General features: G+C 61.9%; 1 protein-coding gene across 1 annotated transcript in view; it reads left to right on the top strand.

Annotated features, from left to right (window-relative positions):
• Window positions 1–8993, top strand: part of MCM2 (minichromosome maintenance complex component 2) — a 22052-nt gene extending 13059 nt beyond the window's left edge. Inside the window, exons 11-18 of the mRNA XM_057554497.1 lie at window positions 3367–3460; window positions 4235–4485; window positions 4605–4731; window positions 5239–5351; window positions 6098–6343; window positions 7324–7506; window positions 7655–7810; window positions 8145–8993. Of these exons, the coding sequence (XP_057410480.1) occupies window positions 3367–3460; window positions 4235–4485; window positions 4605–4731; window positions 5239–5351; window positions 6098–6343; window positions 7324–7506; window positions 7655–7810; window positions 8145–8255 (1281 nt within the window). The 3' untranslated portion in view covers window positions 8256–8993. The remainder of the gene's footprint in view (window positions 1–3366; window positions 3461–4234; window positions 4486–4604; window positions 4732–5238; window positions 5352–6097; window positions 6344–7323; window positions 7507–7654; window positions 7811–8144) is intronic.
• Window positions 8994–9725: the final 732 nt, after the last annotated feature.

Consider the following 9725-nt stretch of genomic DNA (forward strand, 5'->3'; position numbering starts at 1 on the left):
GGCTCATGGTCCTCCCCCGGCCCCCTCGGCGTCCCTCTCCCCTCGCCTCCCCACTTCCTGTTCTCTTGTTGGTGCAGGACCGCCCAACTCTCCCTGGCTGCTCTGCTGCCCCACAGCTCAGGTCCTTGCACCCCCGTCGGCCGCCTTTATTAGTCTGCCGAGATTGGGGGCCCATGGGGAAGGCGGGTGTCCCCAGCCCCAGGAGGACAGGCGCTGCCGTTCTGCCAACGTGCTGGGTCCTGGGGGACCCTCCCGGGCCGCGTTGTTCAGGCTTCGCGGTGGGAAGTGAGACCCGGTTGTCGCCCTCATGGGGCTTGTCCTTGACTACGGCCCTGGTAACCTGCCCCCGCCCCCGCCGAGGGAAACCAGTGCTAGCGTGACGGGCATGTTTTCAGAATCTCGACGGAGCATTTGGGCCGGTTTCTGAGGGCGGGGGACTCTGAGTCCCAGGCACATGTCAGCTTGTCTGCACACACACCTGATGTGTGCGGGTGCGGGGGGTCCGTGTGCTTCTAGAGCACTTCCTAGCGCCCGCCTGCCCTCTACCGTGACTCCCCTGTGCACCCTCCGCAACTCCGGAGACGAGTGGACGGGTGACAGGGAAGATCCAGAAATGATCCGGCTCGTCGGAACGGTTGGAGCCGGAGGTTTGCAGGCTGGTGTGGTGGCTGGTGGGCCCCATCCAGCCTGCCGACGGGTTTTCTCCAACTGGTACGTGGCTCTGTGTTGTTTTTGTTTTTTCAGATGTTTGAATGCGTTATTATTCCTTAGGAATAGGGAGATTTCACATAAAAACGTGGGCGCCCAGGTTCTGATATTCCAACCGGGTGGTCTGTGTCTTTAGCAGCAAGTGACGTGCTGGGTGGCCGCCGCCCTCAGATGGGTTCCCTCCCGTCTGCCGGCCGCCCACTGCTGTGGTCTCTCCCGCCTGAATCACTGTGGCCTCCACCCAGCTTGCCGCCGTGGGCATTGTACTTCGTGGGTGCTGATGGGGTGAAGCATTCGAGAGGTGTGTGTTGTGCCTGACACTGAGATTTTGAAGAACGGACGGGAGACGCACGTGGCCTGAAGCCAGACTTAGGGTTGAGTTTTGGCACTGTGCTCAGTGTGATCAGTTGAGCTGCCCCGGCTGTGAGCAGAGACGGGGGTCGTACCATGCGCAGAGCTGTTCTCAAGGTTAAGTAGGTAAGCGAGCAGGCATGGGTCTCCGCGGCCAGCTGTCGCTGTTACGGGTTGTTACAGCTGGGGTGCTGGGAAGGACCAGTGCGAGGATGAGCACAGCTTTGGGGCCCGCATGAGATGAGTCCTGTGCTCTCTGTGGCCGTGCAGGTGGGTGCTGGGCTGTCTGCGGGCGGCGGGCAGTGCACCTGAGACTTAGGAGCGTTAGGAGCCTGGGGTCGGGCCCTGGCCGTCCTCAGCAGCAGGTGGTCTGTTTCCTCCTGTGTGATGTGGAGGTCGTGGCGGTAAATGGAGTAACCCTTGGGAAGTGGGTGTCATCCCCTGGCAGGTCTGGGTTTGGGTTCACCCCTCTTACCAGGCACTGAGTTGGCCTATCACTTAAGGTAGCCGGGTCAGCACGGGTGCACCGAGCAGTGTGGCAGTGGTGTGGCCGCTCCCGTGCCCTTCAGGCCGGCAGGGACGGCACGGGGAGCCTGCGGGCACAGCAGGCAGGAAGCGGGCTGCTGCCCTTGGTCCCAGAGGGAGACATTACCTCATCCTGCGAGGTGCCTGGTACCCAAACAGCACTGAGAAACGGTCTGGGTGGAGAAGCCCAGGCTGGGCAGTCCTGGCATCAGGTCCAGAGCGATCGTCTCTCCCAACAGAGGTGGGGGCTTAGTAAGGGGATCGTTAACGTGTACGGAGCGCTGAGTATCCGCTGGGCACCGAGCGATTTGCAGAGGGTTGTCTGTGTCTTGTTACTGATGAGTAACCTGAGACGTGGGCGGTGGGAGCCTGGTTTACTAAGACGCCCACGTCACGCGGCTAACAAGTGGCAGAGCCGGGGTCCCGCCAGGCCGTCCGGCCTCCACCCCTGCTTCCAGGGGCCGCCTCTGCCCCCCCATGCATTTCCCACGTGTGGGAGTCACCTCTGAGTGTCGGGTTATCGTGAGTTCCAGGGGACCCAGCTCAAGACCTGGCCCACGTTTTAAAAGTCACCACAGAAGTTGTGAGACGCGAGCGTGGCGTGGTGTGGCAACCCTGCATGTCCTTTGCCAACTTCTCGCATCCCCGAGGTCATGGCTGGTCTGGGCTCCTCCGTGCAGCCCCTCCCCTGTTATTCTGACACAAATTCAGACCTGCCCTTGCACTTGCACCTACGTCAGTGTGTCTCTCAAGGCTCTCTTTTTACTAAACTGACCCCACTACCACTGTCACGCTTGAGAAATACCTGGCAGTTCCTTCGGGTCGATGTTCAGTTGGGTCCACGGTTCCCTGGTGGTCGTTTCTTTTTGAGAAGTTTCTTGTAGTCAGTGTCCGAGTAAGGTCTACACGCTGATTCGTTGACTGTCTCTCATCTTTGTTTTTAATTTATTTAGTTTTTTAATTTTTGGCTGCATCGGGTCTTCGTTGCTGCTTGCAGGCTTTCTCTAGTGCTCGCGGGCTACTCTTCGCTGTAGTGCATGGGCTTCTCATTGTGGTGACTTCTCTTGTTGCGGAGCACGGGCTCTAGGCTGTGCGGGCTTCAGTAGTTGCAGCACACGGGCTCAGTAGTACACACACACACACACACACACACACAGACACACACAGACACACAGACACAGACACACACACACACACACACCACCCCCCCCACCCCACCACCCCACCACCCCACCCCCGAGAAATGGCGAAATGTCTCAACGACTTTCCAGGTGAACGTCTCACCTCCTGGTGGACCCACCTCCTGGCCGCCCCAGCCCTGTGTTCTAAGCTCGGTACCTGCAGTCCTGTGGGAGCCGGGCTTGTGTAGACGCCTCCTGTAGTGCTCACAGCTCCCATGAACTGGGCAGTGTCATCTCCTTTCCATTCGAGGACACAGGCTCAGGCAGGCCGCTGAGCCTGGGTGGGGTCTTCTGCGTCCATGCTGTCAGAGCCCACCCCCGCCCATGTGGGCCTGGGTCTCATCTCCTGCTCCTGGTCTGCGTGTGACCTTGGGGCGGTCCTGCAACAGGACGAAGTGAAGGGGGTCAGGCCGGGGTCCTGGTCAGCTCTCAGGTTCAGTGACTCGGGAAGAGCCAACCAAGTACAAGGCCCGGAGTTGGGGGTGGCATGGGGGGTGGGTCTCGATGCGGGGTCGGGGGAGTTGCAGCTGTGCGTGGGCGCCCCAGGCCGGAGCACGTGGTGACCGTTCCCATCGCCCCTCCCCCCCCCCCCCCCCCCCAGATCTTCGCCAGCATTGCTCCTTCCATCTACGGGCACGAAGACATCAAGCGAGGCCTGGCGCTGGCTCTGTTTGGAGGGGAGCCCAAAAACCCCGGTGAGCGGGGCAGGGGGGCCACCTTCTCTGCAGGGAGCTCGGTGGGAGCAGTTCCCGGTGTCCGGGGAGAAGGACACGTCCACGGGCAGCTCATCATCACAGGGAGAGCGCAACCCATGGCCATGCCACTGCACAGATTTAACTGTAGAAGTAATACCCGAACATGTGTTTGTATTACATCCTTTTGAGTCGTTAGAGGTCTCAGAGGGGCCAAAGCCCCCGTTGACCTCCCTGTCTCATCGTGGTCCCTCCCTGCAGGTCACCTGGTTGGTGTCGGGGGGACATGGGCAGAACTTTGTGTGGCTGTTCAGATAGATTACACGTGTGCTGATACGGAAAACACGGCACTCCGTGACTTTGGCACGTTTCTACTTACAAGTGTAGCGCTCCCTGTCTGTGTGTGAGGGACTGTCCGTGACATACACAGCTGCCCCCTGTCAGCATGGCTTTGGCATCGTTTTCTGTGGGCGCACAGAGAATGAGCTCATCCTCTGACGTTACCGTGTCCTGGTCCACATGGTGCTGTATTCAGCTGTCCTCCTGCCTGGAGAGCACGTGCACGGCCTCCAGTGTTTATGTTACAGACAGCATCTTCATAAGCACCTCCTTGTGCACCGTGTTTCTGGGTTCTGTGCTCAGAGTGGGATGGCTGGTCCTGGGCATTACATCCCTTTCTAGAAAGAACATTGCTTTGCTGTTTGCAGTAAGCAGGCTGGGAAATCGGAGGTAATCCAGCTCTATCCTGAGCCCCCTCTGCCCTGTTCCTGCCCCCAGGCGGCAAGCACAAGGTGCGAGGTGACATCAACGTGCTCCTGTGTGGAGATCCCGGCACGGCCAAGTCTCAGTTCCTCAAGTACATCGAGAAGGTGTCCAGCAGAGCCATCTTCACCACCGGCCAGGGGGCCTCGGCCGTGGGCCTCACGGCGTACGTCCAGCGGCACCCCGTCAGCAGGGAGTGGACCTTGGAGGCTGGGGCCCTGGTCCTGGCGGACCGAGGAGTGTGTCTCATTGATGAATTCGACAAGGTGGGTCCCCAGGCTGCAGGGGTGACGTGTGGGCTGAGCCCTCGGTGGGGAGCGGAGCGCGGGGGCCTCGTGTGAGAGGCCGCGGTCGGGCAAGAGTGCCGCGTTTGCCCGCTGTGCAGATGAACGACCAGGACAGGACCAGCATCCACGAGGCCATGGAGCAGCAGAGCATCTCCATCTCCAAGGCCGGCATCGTCACCTCCCTGCAGGCCCGCTGCACCGTCATTGCTGCCGCCAACCCCATAGGTGCGTGGGTGCGCCGGCCAGAGGGAGAGCAGACCCGGGGGCCCTGCGCTGGGCCCCCCGCCGCTGAGTCTGCGGAAGGAACCGAGCAGCAGAAAGTGCTCCTCTGTCCTGCGTTTCTTGCTGGGGGTGGGGTGCAAGGACTGGAGACCCCGGGCTCTCGCTGAGCCGTGCTCTCAGGAGGCAGGAGGAGCGCCTAGCGCTTGAATAGGGTGGGACTGGCCGTTGATCTGAGCCAGCAAGTGGTTAGAGAGCCAGGCGCCCTTGCCGTCTTGTCCCGGGGTTCTCCTCGCGGGAGGCGGCTGAGCGGCCTCGGGCTGTTTGGGGCAGCGTGGGGAGCGGCCCCATGCGGGCTTGTCTGGGGTGCCTGGAGCAGGCCCTGCGTCCCTCCACCACTGATTCCCCTCCCGTCGCTGAAGCCACGCGGGTTGGAAAGAACCTTGTACGGTCAAGGAGAAGAGGGGCCCCGGGGAGCGGGAGCCCTGATAGGGAGCTGCCTTTGTGATGCAGGTGGCCGCTATGACCCCTCGCTCACCTTTTCGGAAAACGTGGACCTCACGGAGCCCATCATTTCCCGCTTCGACGTCCTGTGTGTGGTGAGGGACACAGTGGACCCAGTCCAGGTACGCAGCCCACGCCCTGGGTGTGCGCAGCGAGTGTGGGGACCTCGCGTCGGCCCAGGGCTGTGGCTCGCCGGGCTCAGGGAAGGGCTGCCACGTGGACCGTGTGTTTTCCACTTGTTCTCAGTCCAGAGTTCCTTGATTTCTCCTTCGCCAGCCCCTCCCCGGCCACCCACCCAGCATCGTCCACACTCTGCCACCAGCTCCTGAATCTCCTCACTTCTCGCTGCTATGAACCCCGTCCCAGCTTCCCTCCTCTGGCCCGACGCACTGCAGCCTTGGTGCTGGGCCCCTGGCTTCCCCCGTCAGAGGCCAGCCGTCTTTGGGGGCACGGGCGGACCTGCCTCTCCTTACAGACCTGCTCTCGGCCTCCCATCCCATCTCGCTGGCAGGGAGTCCACCGTCCCCGAGAGGTCTCCCCCCTGCCCCTTCCTCTCATCCGCACCCCCTCGCCTTCTCGGGCTTCACTCGTGCTCTGTTCTCTTCTCCCAGATGTCGTGACTGGGGCTCTGGTGACCTCAGCTGGAGGCTGTCCTCGGGCCTCCATCCCACCACGTGCTTCTCTTCTTCCTGTAGTGTGAATTCTGTCTGTCTCCTCTGTCCTCACTGTGGGGGGGGGGGTGCGCCCCCGGAGCTCCCGGCCCATAGCGGGCGGGGGACACGTGTCACTCCAGAGCGTCTTCAGTGAGCTGACCTGCTCCAGGCCGGGCGCCACTCAGCCCGCTCTTGTCCTCTCCGTCTTGTCTCAGGATGAGATGCTGGCCCGTTTCGTGGTCGGAAGCCACATCAGACACCACCCCAGCAACAAGGAGGATGGGGGCCCGGGGGGCGCCCCGGAGCCCCCCATGCCCAACACGTATGGCGTGGAGCCCCTGCCGCAGGAGGTCCTGAAGAAGTACATCATCTACGCCAAGGAGAAGGTCCACCCGAAGCTCAACCAGATGGACCAGGACAAGGTGGCCAAGATGTACAGTGACCTGAGGAAGGAATCCATGGTGAGGGCCGGAGGGGGCCGGGGGGCACACGGCGGAGCCTTGCCTGTGTGCTCAGCGGCTCCAGGAATCCACTGTGAGGGCCGGGGGGCGGGGGCGGGCAGGCAGGCGGGGGCGCACGGCGGAGCCTTGCCTGTGTGCTCCGCGGCTCCAGGAATCCACCGTGAGGGCAGGGAGGGGGGGGGGGCGGGGGGGGGGCGCACGGCGGAGCCTTGCCTGTGTGCTCAGCAGCTCCAGGAATCCACCGTGGGGGCAGGGGGGGGGGGGCAGGGGGGCGCACGGCGCAGCCTTGCCTGTGTGCTCAGCGGCTCCAGGAGCGCTGGAGCAGCAGGAAGGCCTGAAAGACGTGATACGTACTCGCCTTAACTGTTTTCTTTAGCCAGAACTTAGACGTACGTGCATTTGTCTGTTTGAGGGTACAGCTGAGGTCTTTGTTTTTGGACCATTGATTTAGTTCCATTGACTTTGCAAAAATCTCACCCAAATGAGCGTGCGCCTGAGCTAGTTTTCATTCACTCGTGGTGGGGGGAGAATTTAAAGGCAGCTTGCAAGCAGGTGGACAGCAGAATTCTTGCAGGTTGCTCCCTCTCACCTACCTAATCACGACAGCCACTCCTCCTTCCCTTTCCCTCCCTCCTGACACCTTTTCACTCGATCAGGTCTTTTCAGAGCATTAGCTTGGGCTTCACAGAAACACAGCTTTGTTTTCTCCGTGATGCTGCACTGCGTCATGCGGTCCCTGGTACCTGACAGTAACAAATACAGCCGCCCACAGGCGTGTAGACTCTGGGTGCCGGGGAGCTGGCAGGGGCACACGTGCTGGGATGGCGGTGGCAGCTGTGAGCCTTCGCGCTTTGGGAACCCGTGGAAGCGTGGGCGCCGCCCTACAGGGGGGTCAGCTGGGCCTCCCGGCGGCGCCAGCTCTGCCCCTCCGCCACGTGCTGGCTGTGCCGCGGGGAGACCTGACGCGGCCCTCCCTCCAGGCCACGGGCAGCATCCCCATCACGGTGCGTCACATCGAGTCCATGATCCGCATGGCTGAGGCCCACGCGCGCATCCACCTGCGCGACTACGTGATGGAGGATGACGTCAACATGGCCATCCGCGTGATGCTCGAGAGCTTCGTGGACACGCAGAAGTTCAGCGTCATGCGCAGCATGCGGAAGGTGGGGGCGGGGCCTGGGCCATGGTGGGCGGGGCCTGGGCCATGGAGGGCGGGGCCTGGGCCGCGGGAGTCCACCCTGCCTCTGCTGCCAGGAGCAGCTGGCCTGGGGGGGGCGCCTGGCAGGAGGGTCACCTCCGCTCTCGCCGTAGACTTTTGCCCGCTACCTGTCGTTCCGCCGCGACAACAACGAGCTGCTGCTCTTCATCCTGAAGCAGCTGGTGGCCGAGCAGGTGACGTATCAGCGCAACCGCTTCGGGGCCCAGCAGGACACGATCGAGGTGCCCGAGAAGGACTTGGTGGACAAGGTATGGGCATGGCCAGGGCCGGGGTTTGCCCGGGCCGTCACAACGCACGTGTCCCACTGTTGTCCCATTACTGTCACCCGTCCTGCTGACGCGCCGGGCCGGGGCAACCACGCAGCTTGTCCGAGCTCACGGCCGTTGTCCGGGCTGAAATTTGGAGCCCCGTGTCCAGCTGCAGACCCTCCCTCGGCCTCACAGCGGTTCGGTCTTCCCTGTGATGGGGACAGAGGCCCCACCTGCCTGCCTCCCCTGGTCCGGCCCTGAACGCGTGCTGGGGCCTCGGGCTCGGGACCTGCCCATGCGTCCGCACGGCTCACTGGACGTCCCCTCTTTTCAGGCTCGTCAGATCAACATCCACAACCTGTCTGCCTTTTATGACAGTGAGCTCTTCAGGATGAACAAGTTCACCCGCGACCTGAAGCGCAAGGTGATCCTTCAGCAGTTCTGAGCCCCCGCAGCAGCTCTGTGGTCCTGGTGGAAGGTCAGACCTGGCCCTGACTTCCCTCTGCTGCAGGGACCCAAAACCAAACCGCGCGGGGCTCCGAGTTGTGGGGCCGGGCTCGCAGCGGTGCCTTGTGGCTCCTCCCCGTGTCCGGGGTGTTTGTTTCCTTGACTCGCTTCCTCTGCTCTCACCTCGGGGCACTTGACCTCCCAGAGCCGCGTTTTCAGCCCTCTGACAGCCGCCCACCGCTTGGCAGGAGGTTCGCCTGACCTCCTTCTGGGGATTGAAGTCGATTGTGTTCAGGACCCCTGGGGGCTGCTCTAGGGGACTGAGCACGTAAGGGTGTTACCAGAACTGTTGGCCTCTTGGCGTGAGTTCCGTGTCCTGCTGCTTTTGCTGCCTGTGGTTGAAGAGCAAGTTGTCAGTATTTGCAGTGTTTTTCTGAATTGTGTCCTGCAGCCTTCTCTAGGCTCCCGTGAGCAGAGGCAGCGTGTGGGTCCTGCGCAGGTGGGACCCTAACCTGTCGGCACAGCCATGCGTCCTCTGACGGCCCTGCGGCCTTGGCCTCCGCCAGTGGGAGAAGTGGGTTCGGGGTCAGATGGTGAGGGTCGTCGGAGCCGGGCCACCCCCTCACCATTGCTGTGTGATCTGTTCTCCTACCTGGCCCTTTCCTCATTCTCTCATTTGTACTCTGAGTTCTTGTTTCTGTCGTTTTAGTTTTTAATAAAATGGAGTAAACCTAAACACTGGTCTCAATTCCGTTTTCGTATTGTAACCCAGGCTCTCCTGGACTTGCCTTGAAGGCCCTTCCCTCTTTGCCTCTGGTTTCCTGCAGGCCAGAATCAGGCTAGGAGAGCGGCTTTGTTGGTGCGCTCTGGTCTTCCGGGGGAGTTCGGTTGGCAGTTGCTGCCTGTGTGGGCTCCGTGGGATCAGGGGACCTCGGGACAGACTTGTACCCCCAGGGGGGCTGGAGGTGACCAGGCTGCCGAGGGAGCAGCCCTGCCCGCCCTAGCACTGCCGCGCTCTGACAGCTCCCCCGGGGCGCTGCACGCCTATGGGTCTTCCTGCTTCTTACCTGAGACGGAGCACAAGTGTCTCCTTGCGTTGGATCGTCCCTCTTGTCCAGGTTTTCCCTTCTGGAACCTTTCAAGATGAGGACTCGGGCGAAAGCTCTATGGACGTCTGATGACACAGTATGTCTGATGCCTCACTCACCTCCTCCCCCAAATCCTGGAGAGCCTGCTGTGCGGCTGCCAGGCCTGAGGAGCAAGTCAGACGTGGTCTCTGCCGGGATGGGGCAGATAGACTTCAGTCAGCAGGTAAGGAAGAGCCGGGAGGAAGGATCGGTGCCGTGGGCCTGCGTTAGGGGGGAGGTGACCCTCTAAAAGGGGCTCCTCACAAGGGGGAGTGGGTGTGGCTGAAGCAGAGCAGGCAGGCTGGGCTTGCAGGCTGAAAGGAAAGCTTTTCCTGCGCGTA

This window comes from Balaenoptera acutorostrata, chromosome 10 (assembly GCF_949987535.1).
Source record: "Balaenoptera acutorostrata chromosome 10, mBalAcu1.1, whole genome shotgun sequence".
Taxonomy (NCBI): Eukaryota; Metazoa; Chordata; class Mammalia; order Artiodactyla; family Balaenopteridae; genus Balaenoptera; species Balaenoptera acutorostrata.